The sequence below is a fragment of the Ylistrum balloti genome, unplaced genomic scaffold (genome assembly GCF_031769215.1).
Source record: "Ylistrum balloti isolate Yb309-2 unplaced genomic scaffold, AGI_CSIRO_Ybal_v1 Utg371526, whole genome shotgun sequence".
In the NCBI taxonomy this organism is placed as follows: Eukaryota; Metazoa; Mollusca; class Bivalvia; order Pectinida; family Pectinidae; genus Ylistrum; species Ylistrum balloti.
Window position 1 is genome coordinate 98,349 of NW_026782787.1, and position 19,306 is coordinate 117,654.

The 19,306-nt window shown below is 35.9% G+C and overlaps 2 protein-coding genes across 2 annotated transcripts in view; both read left to right on the forward strand.

The window, feature by feature from the left end:
- Positions 1–483: 483 nt before the first annotated feature.
- On the forward strand, positions 484–19,146 carry LOC132562825 (mucin-17-like). The gene is made up of 2 exons (XM_060227599.1): positions 484–678; positions 18,034–19,146. Exons 1-2 carry the CDS (start codon positions 484–486, stop codon positions 19,144–19,146), a joined length of 1,308 nt encoding a protein of 435 aa, XP_060083582.1.
- Positions 10,164–19,306, forward strand: part of LOC132562826 (cubilin-like) — a 40,110-nt gene continuing 30,967 nt past the window's right edge. The window contains exon 1 of the mRNA XM_060227600.1: positions 10,164–10,254. The gene's annotated coding sequence lies outside the window, so the exon portion shown is untranslated. The remainder of the gene's footprint in view (positions 10,255–19,306) is intronic.

A 19,306-nucleotide genomic window follows, 5' to 3' on the forward strand; every position in this document is an offset into this window, starting at 1 on the left:
TTATTTTTCTCCCACCCCATTATTTCCGCCACGAAAAATCCAACGGTACAAGTGTCTGAATGGCGCATGAATATCACCATTCACGTTTCAAAAATTCTACATTCTTCCGCGAGAGCAAAATGACAGACTACAAACGCAATATGAATAACCATTAGAAATATTTATTTTTTGGAAATTAAATATTTTAATTAGCGATAGATACATGGAAATACTTGTATTGAACAACATTTAACTCCGTATCCTCCATGGGTGTTCCACATGGGACATGTGTATCCTACATGGGCAGGGGTGGGAGAATGAAAGTGTTCGTAACCCCTGGAGTATTGAGGATGGTTACAGGAGTGCAGAGAACGAAAATGTTCTGACCCGTGGAGTATGGAGGATGGTGACAGGAGTGCAGAGAGCGAAAGTGTTCTTTACCCCTGGAGTATCGAGGATGGTGACAGGAGTGCAGAGAGCGAAAGTGTTCTTAATCCCTGGAGTATGGAGGATGGTGACAGGAGTGCACAGAGCGAAAGTGTTATTAACCTCTGGAGTATGGAGGATGGTTACAGGAGTGCAGAGAACGAAAATGTTCTGACCCCTGGAGTATGGAGGATGGTGACAGGAGTGCACAGAGCGAAAGTGTTCTTAACCCCTGGAGTATGGAGGATGGTGACAGGAGTACAGAGAGCGAAAGTATTTGAAACCCTTGGAGTATCGAGGAGGTAACTTTATAGGCTGATTACAAAGTCACTTGTCAAGATTCTTGCTGATTAAAATTATACACAGCAATATCGAGCACAGCAATATCGTGACATGAAAGAAATAAAGGACATCTTTGTCGAAATAAAAACGTTCAGTTGTTGAGACACCATTGAACACCTTTGATGCATTTTAGAATGTGTACCGATTTTACTCAGTTATTATTATTATTTTTTTTTTTTGGAACGTCACTTTACAAGGATGTTTGTGTTTATTTTATTTAGGTCGATACCTGAATGAAGTATTTATCTACATAATGTGATATCATCAAATTAATTTATTATCATCAAATGAAGTATTGACATCACTCTATTGAATTAATGATGTCAATGGTTAAGAATATTTGATAATATAAATTATTCGAATTAGTTATATCATTTCTGTAAATAAATTATTGATATCACTAATTCTAATTATTGATATCACATTTTGAAGAAATACTTAACACTATACAATGAAAAAAATCAGTTGATATAACAAAGATAATACGAGAATAGGTCAGTCGGAAAAAAGGTTACTCTCAATACAGAAACTCATTGTACGGGAACCCACTGCTGACCATGAAAGCTCTAAACTTTCATTATCTATGGCACTACATCCAGAACATGATTATAAAACAATTAACTGTAGACACGACTCATTACTGTAGACATACATTGCGAAATCATTGGTCCGAACTTTCCTGCCAGGTGTCCGAACTTCACTCCCTTGTCGCTTTCAGCTACTTTAGCGGGGTAAATTTTATGAAAGGTTTGATTTATTAAATAATGCTGGCTGTTGAAATGTTTCGAGGGAGAAACAAGTGCGACACCTAATATGACTAATGATAACTTATAATACATGCCTGTGTTTGGAAGTACGATGAAATAAACAGTTTAAACTCACACAAAAATTTTGTTAAATACGGTCTCTGTCACTCAGCTTACGGAGCATGCTTCTTGGCTCAGTTGGTAGAGTCGGTCGATCATCGCGCCAGAGACCTGGGTTCGATTCCTTGTCGGGCACTCGACAGGAATGTGTATTTCCTCTGCTCTTTCACACATATATGTACGATATGCATGATGGGACCACATGTTAGATAATGCAAAACCAACATTCCAAGGACGCATAACGCTTTTTTCACACAACAAATAACTAACATAACGACAAATATTAGTTATCAAAGTCTGTATGGGTTTCCTGTGTTCGTAATGATACTTTTTATGGCGCAAGCGACCACACGACCCGTCGTGCGTGCTAAATTACTTACTTACCACTATAAACACGACACATCTATAACACAAAATGACAAATAATGAAAGGAATATTTACGCATGTGAGAAGTTACATTATTACTTCGTTAAAGTGATATTATCAAAGTCACGTAATTACTTCTTTAAAAGATGGTATGACAATGGGCCCCGAATTAGAATTAGAACTAGAGCTAACATGTTTATAGGTTCTTTCACCGAGACGTGGCCTGCCAAAATAAGAAAGATTGTACTTTTTTGTTCCCTGTTTGTGGCTCTGTTTTGAACGGAGACTGGATAGCCCGTTCGCGGATGGGATGTTGTGCTTTCATTTCTGAGTAGTTCCACTGCGTGTGATAACTCTAAATGGCCTCCATCATAGGCGCCACCATCCGCGAACCCAGTCTTAACGAAACAGAAGGTTCTAATATCGAGTCAGCAAGTGACAAAGATAGAGCAACAGAGTCACAATAATTGCACATACGATAATAGATCTTATCTGTTTTCAATTTCAAATGAACCAGGTTGATACTATTCTATTGCGTAGGCAAAGCAATGTGTCTGCCATCGTCATATGTCCATGGTTACATCATCTAACGTTAAACAACCTCTATCAAATCACCCTTTAGTATCCCCGTAATGTGTGGACACCACCACCATTTGACCTTAGCTGTGGGCGTAAAACAATAAGCCAATCCTATCAGGTTATAGAGGTTGTGGTTTGTTTAGGATGAACACTGTATATCTTTCCCATTCCCTTATCGCGTCGTTTAATCTAAACAGAAATAAATGATTAATGCCCACTGTTTATGTTACAACTTAAATATCGACGTATCTAAGGCGTGTCATTTTGGAGTTACACCGATAATATATTCATCGGAGTGTCCCGGTGTGTACATAAGTGTGCGGTTACCGTCCTGATAGAACCTTTGCCAATGTCGCAAATTTAAAACTTGTATACTAAAACGATATTTGACAAAATTAATATTCTTTACCACTCAAGCTGCAATACAAGTGCAATTTTTGTATTATATACCGCTACAATAGAATAGACGAATTTCTGGCAATATTTCAAGTAAATACGAAAGCTTGTTTCAGCTCTGATGAATTACATCATTGATGCTTTGATTGAAACGTTTTCCCAAGTACTTTTAATAATTCAAATTATCGCCAGACAATACCATACCTTCCAATTCACATGCATCGTTTTTGATACCATGTACATAGAGAATTCATGACCTTAAAATAAAAGCTGTATTTTGGCGAACGTGAAAGAGGAAAGAGAGAAAGACAAAAGAGGCAAGCCTCTGTCCTTTTTTGTAGTCCCGATGTAAATCTTTCTTCTGGTCATATTTTGCTCAGGTTTCATTGAATTTAATTTTGGATTATGAATATTCAAATATGTTTGTATTCTCGTCATGTTTTTACTTTGCGTCCGAAAAAGAAAAGTTCAATAGAGTGATTAGACGTGACTCCGATCAGTTGATTATAATCAGATTGTTATAACTGTGTCATCCACATGTGAAATGAATTCCTGATAGCCTGATATCTTATAGATTATTTTCATGTTTTGATAGATGTCAATACCTGTAATAGTGTGCAATATAAGGCCAACTGGTGTTGGGTTCTTTAAGTGGCGGGATTTATATTTAATCAGATTTCAACAGGTATGTTGAGAGATTATTTGTATGGCTGTGACTGTTCAGTTATGGATGGGCCAATACACAGTGTCTTGAAATGTCACATTAATATCGATTACTGGCGCATATCGGTTCGATCGACGTGGATACAAAACAATCGAGACATTCAGTCAATATAATGCTAATAACGACAAACGAGAAACACCTGTCACATACCTTTAAATCAAATTACATTCAATTATAGCTCACAATTTTACATTGCCTACACATATCTTTTGTTACATGCTATAACATGTTATGTGAACACACCAGAAAAAACACATTATCTGTTGCACATCATTATCATTCCTTCCAGCTGGGAAAGCATATTAGCAACTTAATTGTATTAGTATGCATTTCCGAAATCAATAAAACCATTAAAAACAAATCCAGTTTATTAACTTCGAACAATAAACTTCGACCTCAAACAGCAAACCGGGTAAGCCTTAATTAACTAGTTTACCTTTAACCCATTTTGACGTTTTGTCAATAAGACAAAAATGAAAGATGGATTTGTAAGCTGAAATATGTTTCATGTGTCTTCGGGAGATTTCAAGACAACGGTAATGAGAAGTTTTCTATGACACGGAAACAAAACCCAAGGGTACTATTACCGTATGTATTCCAGAACTTATTACACACAAAGACTAGCCATTAATTACTTAACAATACAAACATATCACAGGTCAAAAAGCATGGCGAGGCAATCTGCTCCAAACATATGTAACATATCCACACAAACGAAGCACGGGGCAAAAATATATTAGCAGTTGCTTGTAGGATATTTTCGTGGAGTAACAGAGTGCATAGGATTCTACACAATAAATAGAACTTCAAGAACAACGTAACAATGTTAAGTCCTTACCCTTTAGGGAAACCGTTGGGAGTCCTCTAGCGTCTTTGTTGAACTTCAAACACTTATATTTATGTAATGTAATCAGTACCTAGTGACCCCGTATTATAGCTTTGGATGTCATTTATTAAATGCGTTTACTTTTAGTAGGCTATAAATTTTAAGAATATTAAAAAGAAAAGGCAGTTTGTTATGAAGTAACTGTATGGCTTCCGTTATACAGTTGGACCTGGTTATCTTTAACTCGTTTAACTCGATAATCCCTTTAATTCGAAGCATTTCGTCGGTCAATATCAAACTTTACAAAAACATTCGAACCCACCTATATCGATTACTAGGTTATCTCAAAGTTTCCCAATAGCCCGACGAGTTCGAGATAAAGAGGTTCGATTACACAACCTGTTACGACTTTGATGATCAATGATGTATCAGTCATTTTATTTTGAAAGCTATATATATAAATGGACAAACACCATTGCATGTCGAACTGGTTTTGTTAGCGTTGTAACCGAGTCCACGGTAACTTGTATCATATTCACAATATTAAAGATCGTAATTTATAAATTCAATCCTATATATACAATGAGTACGGCTGAAGGTGCATTCAAGCTAAAAAAAATCTTTTTATCGATTTTAACCTGTCTATATGACAACTACACAAACAGGGACAATAAGATACTTAATACGTTCATCAGTCATCACGTGCTTTTAGATTTGTTAAGAGTTTAAGCGTTAAGAGTAACCGATAATGCAGTCGCTGAGGGACACTTCTGTATAGTAGTGTACTCAAACCGAAAGGTCGCTCAAGGACACTTATATAATGCACTTACATTGAAACGTATTGTCAATGATGGTCTTCGGAAAAAATGTTTTGGAAGTAGAGAGAAAATGAACAGGTACAATTTGAACACTGGCCCTGTCGTCCATGAACGATGTAGTTGTTGTAAATACTCAGATAGTGATTGTGTGGAAAAAGATCTCAATGATTACAATTGATATACAATTATATACATATAGTTACACATTAGTTCACACCTGTAATTAATACACATTCATCTCTTTTCTGGTTTACATATGTATGTATGAACACTCCAATAATGAATCTGATGTTAGTATAGAAGATACAGTACGTGATTGTCAATGAACAGAATTAGAGAAACGTTTTAATTCGATTTTGTGAAACAAAATTCATATTAACGCTGATCAATGCTAATGCGTCTTTCTATAAAAATAACATTATTTTTCCTTTTCTTTACACTTTGACTTGTTGGAATATGTTAAGCTTAATCATCTTTAAAACACCACGCCATTTCACATATTTTAGGAATCAAATGAAGTTAAATAGTTTCTATTCACAACGTGACATACATCAATTGTATAATTGTATATTGCCATGATCACATATAACCACGAGTCATTGAAAGTTGATATCAAAGGAATTGTATTTAGCAATTTATGGTGTATCTGGTAATACCTATCAAGTTCAACAAATATTCAAAAGATATTGGAAAAACGTGACCTGCTGTGTCTGATGATCTTTGAACATATTCGATATCTTCCATCAAGTGGATAGCCTTCCGTCAAGTGCTCTGTATGTTAAAGGAGAGGGTATAGTCCATTCAGAGACGGTACACATACTATTGACTGCTAACCGTGTACAAAAGACACACAAGTTTGATAGCATTTTTCAGTACAATTATAATTACAGTAGAGCCAAATAATTATTCAAACTGTGTCAATACAGCTGTTCTAGTGTGCAACGTGCCTAAATTTTGAACCCTAGGAAGCAAATGAGCGAAAACTATCTTGGCCAAAAGATTTACATAGGGAGGTCACTAGTCTCACGGTTCAATATACACCACAAAATTCTAACCAGAAACAACGCATTCGTTCTCTTCCTATGAGAGTTCTTTTTTCCCCAGAAAGCTGAATGACAGTACAAATATGTGGTTGTGTACTACAGTTATTCATATTTTGTGGAAACACGTCCAAATCAATGAAGAAATATATAGGCGACCAAATCATAAAAAATGATAAGTTTCTAGTGAACAACATCTATGTCGAGATAGGTGGAAATACCGTCCAACAGACTAATGGCAACCCGATGTGAACCAGCTGCGACCTTCTGTCGGCTGACTTGCTTTTTCTTCAAACGAGGCTCAATTTATTGACGAGCTTATCAAAACAGGTCACAAAGACATTGCAAAGTCGTTTATAATATCTCTTTTAGATATATCGATAACATCTGGTCTTTAAATAACAAGACATTTATTGACTACGCCCATCGTATATACCCACCAGAACTGGAAATCAAAGACACTATTTTTCTACATCAGCCGTTTATCTCGATTTTACAACGAAACCAACAAGCTATAAGCGGGATGGATTCAATTTGCCATTCTGAATTGTCCATTTCTGGATAGTAACATCCCTGCATCCCTTACCAATGGTGTTTATTCGGTATTCAACGGCCTATTCCCGTTAGCACGATTTTCAACAGACGGACAAACTCGTAACACAGGATTTCAGAACATCTAGCTCTTTTAGGAATCCGTATGTAAATCTTTCATTTGTTCATGTAGTACCTTAGTTTTGTTGATTTGAGTTTGGATAATGATTCCGTTGCCAGGTAGGTATATTCGTGTTGGTTTTCCCCTATACATATAAAACACAATAAGTAGAAGAAAACGATTTGTTTATCAATACAAAAAGTTATTGATTCATTCGTCCAATGCAGTATACGTTTCAGGTTCCTTTTTATTTTTTGTTTAAGCACAAAGAAATTCATTCATCCAATGCAGTATACGTTTCAGGTTCCTTTTTATTTCTTGTTTAAGCACAAAGAAATTCATTCATCCAATGCAGTATACGTTACGGGTTTCTGATTTTCATTTCTTGTTTAAGCACAAAGAAATTTGTCGTAGCATGTTGCAAGGTACAAAAGTAGTTTAATCCTCTTGAATATTTTTCGGACTGTCATTCATCGACTTAATTGCCCCTGTGAGGGCTGTGTTGTATTCTCGGTTTATGGTGTCCTACATCAAAACCATTGGGTCTCGTCTCTGCTGCATACATTATTCATGTAGATATATACATATATTTTAATAACTGTCATAAAACTCAACCTCAAAACAGAATCCTCATGTTTGACTAATCAGTCCAAGGGCCTTTGTACCCTCCACTTTATGACACAGAGGAAACATTGTTTAGAAAGATCGAACATCGTAATTTCAAATGACATAAATACAACATTAAAACACGTAATTGTGCTATCAGAGGAAATCAACAAATCACATTTACAAAAGAGAAAAGTTTCAGTAATCTTCAAAGATATCTTTAAATACATATTAAAGGTAGTGATTAACAATTTTAAATCAACGTTATTGTATTGGTACATCCTGTTCCAATACTAGCAGTATGACCATAGATTACGTTTTGTATATCTCGTCTTCATTTTAATACATTCCAGACCTAATAGTCCATGCAAAGGTGATTAACTGATATGTTTCCCATATATGAAGTTCGTGATAACTGAAATGGGATTGATAAATCCACTTTGAAAGGATATTCATGTAGGAGTTAATGGATTGACGTCATGTGCATATTCTGAGTTCCTTTTCAGAATACATTGCATAACATCTGGATTTAGGACATAATCTATCTATATATCAGAAAGACATAAGGAAAACGTGTATCAATTTTATGACTCATTCTCTTTTTACTGTCAAACCTACATAATAAATAAAGGTATTTGCTGTAAGCCGATTAAAAGATTATTATTGTTATCTCGAATGAACACGTATACAATTTCAATATCGACTTCCACTTTAGCAAATGTCTGCGTGCATATATAGTTGGTGCAAGTTCATTGAAATAAAAGGTTTTGCAGTACATGTTTGTACGCTGCAAGTAGGGTATATTGACTTGTACGTGCTGCCCATTTATAGGACTTGAAGAGACGACTTATTTTGGAATACGATCTGCATTTTCTGCGATTAAATATGTGAGAAAGGTCCTGGTTTCCCTTGCCCGAGACATATACACATTACCGAAGTCTATAGCATGAATAAATATGGAAATTGTCTGAAAGTATTCAAATGCCAAAAGGCTGAGGATATGATTAAGATACTAAAAAGCAAAAGATAATAATTATCACAAACATTATGGAATCATATCGTTGCCCGTTGAAGCACAATGCAACGGGTTCAAAGCTTGAAATATAATGGGAAGGTATAGATATTTACACTGGATGAATAGGCAATAAAGTTTTTCGAGAAAAGTGAAATCACAATGCCTTAAAGACCACAGAGCCTTGACACGAAATCCCAACCCACGGCCAACACGTTTTCTTGTTCGTTGTTTTCCTCTTCCGTATTATCCAATGGTCCTTCTTCGCAATTTTCCTACTTGTTTCAAATGATTGTTGTTTTTGTTGTTGTTGTTTTTTCGTTGTTATTGTTATCGTTGTTGTTGTGGTTGTTGATGATGATGTTGTTGTTGTTGTTGCTGCTGCTGCTGTTGTTGTTGCTGTTGTTGTTGTTGTTGTTGTTGTTGAAATACTGTTTCCTGCTCATCAGGTTCTATCCTTAGGGTGCCTGTAACATGTTCATCTTACGCTTGTACTTCTTTATATTGTAAAGGACTATTTGTAACAGGTACACTAGAAATAAACTCTTCCGTATTCCTGTTAAAATAAAGAGAGTACTAAAAGCAAAATATAGATTACACATATTTCTACAGTGTTAACTACCACTATTATTATCTTCATATTCTTTTTGTTTCAATTCAACTTTAACCCTTTATGTCGAAATGTCCTTTTAATGATTTTTCTGGTAAAGTATGTTTCATCGCAAACTATATAATTTTCAGTCCTGGTTTTCACATCGGTAGTATTGCTTAAATAAGAGGAATTCAGGTGAGATGCTCTTTTATATTATGTGAGTTTCATTTCTTATGTTGTACTACGATTGGTGCGTTTTCGAATGTTGTACTACAGGTGTGTTTTCAGCTATCGTACTACGACTGGTTTACGACTATACTTGAACTTGAAGCTTCACTTTGTGGAGGGGATCTACCACATTTTTTTCATAAGTCTCTAAGTGACTGTAGGAAGTAATGGAAGCGTTTCCTATTAAGTCTTTTTTTCTTATTCTTACTCACATGCTTTTGAAAATAAAAAGAAGAAAAGGATAATCATTTTACCTGATTGACCAGGTGTGTCTTTGTTAAAATTCACTCCTTCCTTCATTTAAATACATGTTGTCTGACAATCGTTTTGACTGCAAGGAAGTAGAATAAAGACAAAGACAAAGAATACGGATTTAACAGTAGTGTTTTTTATTTTGTTCAAATGTACACTTTAATTCAGATTCTAGTCTTCATAAAAATCAAGATAAAATTAGATTCAGATTCTTTTCCTTATCCACTTCGCTTCAAGCACTCGACCCATGCCGTCAATATAGAAGGGTAAATGGTTTCATTTTATTGATAGGGTGGTACAGATCATCGTTATGGATCATTGATTTTGAATGGGTTCGTCTTTTTTTATGCCTGTTATTATGCGAAGCCAGACGCCGGGAACTCGAATGTTATACAGAGGTATTTTGTTTGTTACATGAACGTCATTCGACTGGTACACCATTGACAAACTAGTCGTACAGAATTTCTATCTTAGTGGAAGACTAAACCATGCACATGTGTTATGAATAGTTCGGATATGTTTACTACATAGGAAGTCAGTTTATCTAAGGTAGGTAAACATCTTTATTGACTTATACCGTTCAGTAAGACAATACTTTTCTACGATAGAAGATCACCATCTTCGCAATCAATTCACTCAATGACCGACAGTGACCGTTGATACTACAGGTGAATTTTAGATGTTTTTAAAATACTAGTAATGTCACAACACATGACATAACAGTCCTATATATCAGAACATTACATGCTATAAATATATATTACCTGGTGACCGTGCCTTCGTACAAAACATTGTTTAATTTACTTAAAATAGTGCCCGTTGAAAGTGTGATAGGTATTTGCATATGCACATATTACGTATACATATACATGTACACACAAAATGAACTAAGTGCATACAGGCTTGCTGTCAGTCTGTATTGGCTGTAAATGTATACACGTATACCAGATTACAACAATCACGGACGCCTGTTTATTTATTAAACATTACGTGATATACTGTATCATATGAGGGAAGAAATACCCATATGTAACCCTTTCATACCATTATATATATTGTTAAGACATTGTATACTATTTTGTTTACTTAACATACAAAGCTGTGATAAATTCTGTACTCTTACAATTTTGTTTGTACTAAGAAAATACTTAAAATATGGGCCCCCTTGTTTTTCGTCATAAAGTTGAAAATGACTCATGATACCGAATTATAGGTTGGTGACTGTCAATGTGTTTTATATGCTGTTTAAAGAAATCTTGTATACACAGAATGTAACGGTCTATGTTATAACATTCTAGGCAGTGTTTACAGTGTAACGAATGGTATACCAATAAAGTAACTGCTTTAAAGAGCAAGAAAACATCATTTTGTTTCTCCCTACCGGGGGCGGCTAAAAGTGGATGTTAATTGTGAATTCGGCTACTAGGGGGCATTGTAGAGACCACGAAAGATCTGCTTCCCCTGTTGCAACACTGGAATCATGATGTTATGGTACCTTGCGCTTTCTTTGAGTTTTCATTTGTTAAAGTGCCTCACTTGATGCATACGTACAAATACATATATACAAGTCAAGAAGATTATACAAATATGTCAACTTAATAATAACTTGAGCTCAAATTCATTTAAACTTGGGCAAAGCATGAGAAAGAGAAAATTTTACAAAGAAACTCAAGAAAAAGTACAAGTAAAATAAGACCAGGTATTCCGCATGAGTAAGCGTCATCTGTTATATCGAAAACACTCACCATGTAAAGCATGGTTAATCCCAGAATGTAATGTATACTGCAAGGATACAACAGGCAAACTTACGAGCATCAAACACATTCAGCATCAAGTCGCACAAAGAACAGAATCCACAGAAGCAAGGAAAGGGAATTGAACGTAAGCATGTTTTCAGTATGTAACCGAATGGAATGCAATCTTGCTGTAGCATGACCCATCCAAATCGCCAGTGATTGGGTCCATCATCTGTTTTTATACTCTTTCATGAAGAATATGCCTGCAATGGTATGATAATATTTACACAGAAGACTGTATTTTCAATTGTGCAATATATTTCATTGTATATTATCAGAAGAGTGTAATTTAAAGCGGCTATTACCCTAGATTTCAACATCGGGAAATGGAGAATTCGGCTTATGAATAATAAAATATATCCATAATAACGCGATACACGCGCCTATAACGTTAAATTTGTTGTTTTAGTACATATTTTCGGCGTCTGAACATTACTTGTCTTGACGATTGTTTATAAACATGTTCACGCTCGGTTGATTACAATACGAAAAGAAAAAACACAAACTCATAGTGCAGAAATGCACAGGGATTGATGCTATGTTTTTATTCTTACAGTAACACCAGTACAGTCATATTTTTACACATAGAACGCATACCCCCAATTGGGTCCCAGTTTGTAGTCCACAACAATCAAAGATTTTCGATAGTAAATTCAAGCGAATAACACATTTATTTTCATTCAACATTTATCAGATAACACTTTTAGTAGTGTTGTTCATAACCTATCCACGCTTCAAACACTGATTATTGGATTATAATGAATGACAGGCGGATACGTTATAACTATAGGGCTAACGTTAAGCTAACCAGCCAAGCAGCAGCTTCGCAAATTTTGAACCCGTATTCAGATCCTCCTTCCACCTTTCGCCATCTATCGATCTCCTGTCTAATATGAATTCTTTCCTGTCCTCTTTTCTGGTCTGATTCCTTCCTCTTTCGCTTTCGGGCACTTTCTGTAAGGTAACTTATAGGTCCTCGTCGGTTTTTCGTATTTGCGTGCGCCATATTGCTTATTTCGAGGCTTATACGCATCAGGGTTACGAGCGGTAATGTATGAATTAGATCAAGACCACACTGTTTACATTTTCAATTTTTTTAGATATCAATGAAAAATGATTGCAGTAACTTTCAATTTTAGTCATTAACAGAAAGTCTTAGTTTTGTAACATATTATTGGAAAATAGAACGTTTTATATCGTTTTCTCGTAGTGTTTTTTTAAATTATAGACGCTTTAATATATAGTTAATAATGATACTGATTTAGTTAGTTGGTACATTATAATATACACCGTTCGCTGACAAAGTGAAAAATTGTTTAGACTTTTAAACTGCTCCAATTACGTTTGACATGCAGTGACAGGTAGGTCTTATGTTTTATTAATAAAACTTTGCTCCACCGATTGCATAGCATGAGGCAACATAAAACATATTTTTTTACGAGTGTGTTTTTACTAATGTTGCTTTGTCAGTTACATTATAAATGTATTTATGCATTTGAATACCTATTTGCGTTCAAATTGTATGAAAAAAAATTTCATGATATATTTAAATTATGTTTCCTGTGGTGCGAATGATAGAAATGATACAAATTAATCTATTACACACTCTGTGAACGAATTGATTAAAGAAATAATTTAGTGCTATACAGAATGTATATCGGAAATCTGGCATACAAAACGTCAAGAGTTTAATTTTATTTTAAGTAACTTGTTTACTCAAATGGTTACCTTTTAGCAAAAGAGTGAACTACAATGAATGTATACTAATGTTTAAAGTAGCTAACAAACTGTGTCCAAACTACTTGGACTGTAATGTGCTCGTGTCCAGTGTACACAGTAGACAAACTAGGGCATCTACTGCTGGTAACTATATCATACCTAAACACAAAACTGAAAAGTTTAAAAATTCCTTCCTATATACTGGACCAACTTTGTGGAATCAGCTTCCAGAAAATATCAGACAATGTGGAACCTTACCAATTTTTAAATTTCATTGTAAAAAATTCAACTCTAATTTACCAACCTAGATCCACATTTTTATGCCCTAAGATAGTATGGTACCTTTATGAATGTTGCCAATTAATTGTTTTAATTATCAGTCCTTTATCCCTTACAAAACTTCGCTAATTTAGTCCTTTTATTATATTATTAGTCCCTCTGTAACCTTTATATATACCGCTGCACTATGTGCCTTTATCATTACATTTGTTTTATAGATGTACATCTTAGTCCTTCATGATTATGCTAGTTTACTGCGATATTTGTGATTTTTATATCCTATGTGATGCTATAATCTTAATATTGTATATATTGTACACTTTACTGTCGACCACTTGTTAGAAGAGTCTTGTACTCAAAGTGTTATCGACTCTTAAATAAAGTCATTTATTATTATTATTATTTATTATCATTAAAATTATTATTATTATTAGTGTTAGGTACACTAATCATATGTCAGAAGAAAAAACGTTTTTAAAAATGTAGATTCAAATTGTAACAACAGAAACCAGGCACCTATTATGAATGATGTCATATACTTATTGACGGTTCTTACTGTACCTGTATACAATCCATACTGTCATCGCCGATACATATCTTCTAACAAAGGCGTATTTATAAAGGAGCGTCCGTAAAAAAACATATCGGATTACCGGATGTTAAATGTTGAATGTTACCAGCCAATCAGGAATATATATCGAACCACCAGATCATAAATAGTCTTACCAGCAATCCAAGTACCTTCATCGAGTCGCGTGCCCTACATGTTTGTCTGTACCAAAGTTATACCATTATCATTGATAATCTCTGATGTTCATATCTTAAAGTATATTTGTTTATACAATTTCACAAACATAATTATGAGCATATGGCGTTTGATAACTTAATCATAACAGAGTGGTTTCGTTTTTATAATGGAAAATTGCTCCCACCCAAGGTTTTGGTATACCAAACTTATTAACACTTATACATATGCATGATTAACATTTAGCTTTACAAGAATGACAAGCCCATTGAAAAACGGACATTAAAGAGAAATAATATTATGAACTAGATCCTCATTTGGCCAAATTTAGTTATTAGCTTTTTAAAATCAGTCTAGCGATTTTAAAGCAAATCTAACAATGCATGAAATTAGACCCGTAAGAACGACACGTGTCACCCCTTGATATATTGTTTATCACTCATATTTTGTAGTAGGTTAATATTTAACTAGTTGTGTCGAAACAGCAGCTGGCTTATATTCATTTTTGTGCTTATGAACCTCTTAAGTAAAGACTACTTATGTAGTGCTATAAACAAATCTGACGGGTTTTTTTAACTTGAAAGTACATCCTGTAAGTAAAATTCTTTCATTGTGGTGTTTGCAAAAATAATCCATAGATTATTTAAAAATCAATGTATACATGGAAATATTTACTGATGTCAAGCACTAATAGTGAACAGTACTTGTAAAAAGTAGCTTTGTGTATACAGATATATTTATAACTAAACAAACAAGTAGTAAATGTTGTGATAGAACTTCGATAGACCAATTAACACAGATAAGTGGTACAATCGATAGGAAGACTGAACAGTGTATATTCAATGTCGCGTCATTTACAAGGAACCCGCAACAGGTTACAAGAACACACGCTGTGTAGTTCTGCTACTCAAACACGTATACTGGATATTCCAGATTTTTTTTCGTCCCGTGATTATCGAGGTCGACTGGATTTTTGGCGAATCATTTTTACGAACGTGGTTTTATCATTAATTCGAGACCAAACGTTGAAGCAGCGATTTATGATATTCCGTTAACATTGCATTGCATTGCATTCTATTACAAAGCAATGGTATATATTTAGCGATAATGTTAAATGAGTGAATAGTGTAGATGTTTCGATATCAGGGTTAATGATCAGTGTCTTCGTGAGTTGGCATTGCCTCATTCGCTTCAAGATGTTTCATTTGAATTATTCAATCATATAACATCTAGATCTTCAAATGAGGTAAGATACATACACTGACAACAATTGTCAATATTTTTAGCGCTTTGCTTTTCAAGCATTTACCTCAGTATGTCTTCAACGTGGGTGATGCAAATCTAAAATGATTTCAGATATGTTGATGACCTCCCGTTTTTAAATTACAAGATATTTGTTGATTGCGTCCATCATATATACCCCATCAGATTTGGAAATCAAGAACACGATAAACTTATCTCGATCTTTTCCAACAACGAAAACAGTATGGGCAGTATTCAACCGATGTAGATAAATGTAATTATTTCAATTCCTCTATTTTGAATTGTCCGTTTCTGGGTAGCAACATCACTGCATTCATAGTTATGGTGCTAACATATTACACATGATTTGATATGCAACGGCCTGTTCCCATTTTCACGATTTCCGAGCAGTTAATGAAAATTACGGTCTTCAAATTTTCAAATATTCTTTCTCTTTCTGTCGATCATATTTTGCCTTACTTTTATTGAGTTTGAGTTTGGATTATGTTGACAAGGCTTCAATATATACAAAATCAATGCGAAATTAAGAGGATTTTTCTCCTTATAACTCTCAATACACGAAATGGGGATAGTGCTACTCATCATCTAGATTTCGACTTTTCTATCGATTGCTTCGGATTCTCCCCAGTTGCCTCCTAGGTTTAAAATGTCGGCCTTTAGCATTACCAACGAGACTTTAAAGGACAAACTGCTTTGTAATGCAGTTTAAGTCATTGTTTGTATTGAAATGTGCGATTTACTTGTGTGCCTTTTGTACAAACATTGATAAAACAATACACCAGCGGTTAACACTAAACATTTTTGTTTCGCTGACGATTTCTAGACTTACATGGCCATATATGTTGATAGGAAGACAAGTAATATACAACCAATTCAAATCCCAATGGTGTTAAAAAAGTGCATTGGAAATGATATGACGCATTCTCTACACAATGTTTTATTCTGTATATTATCATTATTCTATTTGGGCACATACAGTATGTTTGTATGACCACCCTATTACGTTTCCATACTAGAACAAGAAAAAGCAAAAATGTAAAAACAAACAAGTGCCTGGAGAAAATGTTAAAAAAAAACACTGTACACTTGAAGAATAAAATCTCAGTTTCCAAAATATGGTGTATTTGTTCTGTCAATATCATGTTTCTTAGCTTTCACTTGATAGGATCATTCAATGCTCTATTACCTCCATATCGAACCGCATGGTCAGAAATCTGAGTAACCTGTATGGGATTTAGGTTCGTATAGCATAGAAAATGCGATCTTATCATTACTTTCATTCGAATCTTTCTAAATACCTATATGAACTAAAGGTAGGTATTATAACTTTACACATCATTAACCAAACTTCAGATCGCACCTTTGGATTTTTTTCATTTACAAAATAGCGTTCATAAATAACCAAACAATAGTGTTTTGGAACGGAGAAGAATTTGATATCAAATAATCCTTGTAAACATTGTATATTTGAAGCTTTGATATATGATTAGTTTAAAGTGAATAGGAATGAAAAAAGAAGGAGAAAAGGAAAAACACAAGCAAAGCACCGTTAACACAAACATGGTATTAGATATATACCATACCCACATAATGAATTAAACTGCATCATACATTTGTTTTGTCTTCCTCGCAATCAGATGTTCGTCGGGAAATTAAACAATGGAAATACTCAAATTATGTACCGGGCAAGTATACAGTATTATTATGTTAGAAAATTTGTCTTGTCGAAATGTTGTTCTTTCTTCGCTCAGAAGACTCTCTTGTTTAAAATGCAGTAATTGCTGACTTTCTTGCATGACTTGTTAACTTTAACATTAACAACAAATTTTCCGTGCGTAAATGCTATCAATAGCAGTATTTCAACTTTATTTAGTTTAGTTTTGGTCTGTCAGTTCTTGTTTACAATCAGATTGGACAGTCAATTGTGCCTGCTCATGCTTGAATAATCATATGTGTTTATTCAAGCATGAAAGCTGCTAGCTGTAGACTTCGACCATATGTGTGTATTTTCATGTGTCTACGTAAAAGTACTTATGTTGACAAGATGTGACGAATAATGTTGGATCCGTCCTGTCATATGACATTTTGACAATATTTGCAAACATTGAATGTAAGTGTTTGCTTGCTTCCCACGACCGCATCAGTATTCCATTTCCTCTATTAACGAATAATGGTTAGTTATTCAAACGTGATAGATGTTATAATAAGTCGCACAACAGTTAATGGAGAATAAATGCTTCTGGTGTGTACTGAGAAATGCGATATTGAGGCACATCGCACATTAACTCCTTAATTATAATTTTACAATTGCGTGTTTGGTGACATTATCAACTGAATGAGGAAGATAAACGTAGTCCTTCGACAGAACAGAACGCCTTTTTACGTATGAAATTAAAATATGAAGAAGGAAATTATCAATATTAAAACTTAAAAAATGCATACTATGATAATATTTCAAAATTAAAATTAGGTAATTGTATGAAAAATTTAATATGACTTTTATAAAATCATGTTTACCTAAAACAGAAGACACCAGTCCTCCTTTTACCCGGGTCGTTGGCCTCCACAGACACCAGTCCTCCTTTTACCCGGGCCGTTGGCCTCCAAAGACACCAGTCTTCCTTTTACCCGGGTCGTTGGCCTCCACAGACACCAGTCCTCATTTTACCCGGGTCGTTGGCTTCCACAGACACCAGTCCTCCTTTTACCCGGGCTGTTGGCCTCCACAGACACCAGTCCTCCTTTTACCCGGGTCGTTGGCCTCCACAGACACCAGTCCTCCTTTTACCCGGGCCGTTGGCCTCCAAAGACACCAGTCTTCCTTTTACCCGGGTCGTTGGCCTCCACAGACACCAGTCCTCATTTTACCCGGGTCGTTGGCCTCCACAGACACCAGTCCTCCTTTTACCCGGGCTGTTGGCCTCCACAGACACCAGTCCTCATTTTACCCGGGTCGTTGGCCTCCACAGACACCAGTCCTCCTTTTACCCGGGTCGTTGGCCTCCACAGACACCAGTCCTCCTTCTACCCGGGCTGTTGGCCTCCACAGACACCAGTCCTCCTTTTACCCGGCCTGTTGGCCTCCACAGACACCAGTCCTCCTTTTACCCGGGCTGTTGGCCTCCACAGACACCAGTCCTCCTTTTACCCGGGCCGTTGGCCTCCACAGACACCAGTCCTCCTTTTACCTGGGCTGTTGACACCAGTCCTCCTTTTACCCGGGCTGTTGGCCTCCAGAGACACCAGTCCTCATTTTACCCGGGTCGTTGGCCTCCACAGACACCAGTCCTCCTTCTACCCGGGCTGTTGGCCTCCACAGACACCAGTCTTCCTTTTACCCGGCCTGTTGGTCTCCACAGACACCAGTCCTCCTTTTACCCGGGCTGTTGGCCTCCACAGACACCAGTCCTCCTTTTACCCGGGCTGTTGACACCAGTCCTCCTTTTACCCGGGCTGTTGGCCTCCACAGACACCAGTCCTCCTTTTACCAGGGCTGTTGACACCAGTCCTCCTTTTACTCGGGCTGTTGACACCAGTCCTCCTTTTACCCGGGCTGTTGACACCAGTCCTCCTTTTACCCGGACCTTTTGTCTCTCTAAACACTTGTTCTGCTTTAACCCTGGCCGTTGTTCTCCCTAAACCCTGACCTCATTTTCTCCCTGTCGTTGATCTCCCTAGACACCGGACCTCCTTTTCTCCCTGTCGTTGGTCTCCCTAGACACCGGTCCTCATTTAACCCCTGTCGTTGATCTCCCTAGACACCGGACCTCCTTTTCTCCCTGTCGTTTGTCTCCCTAGA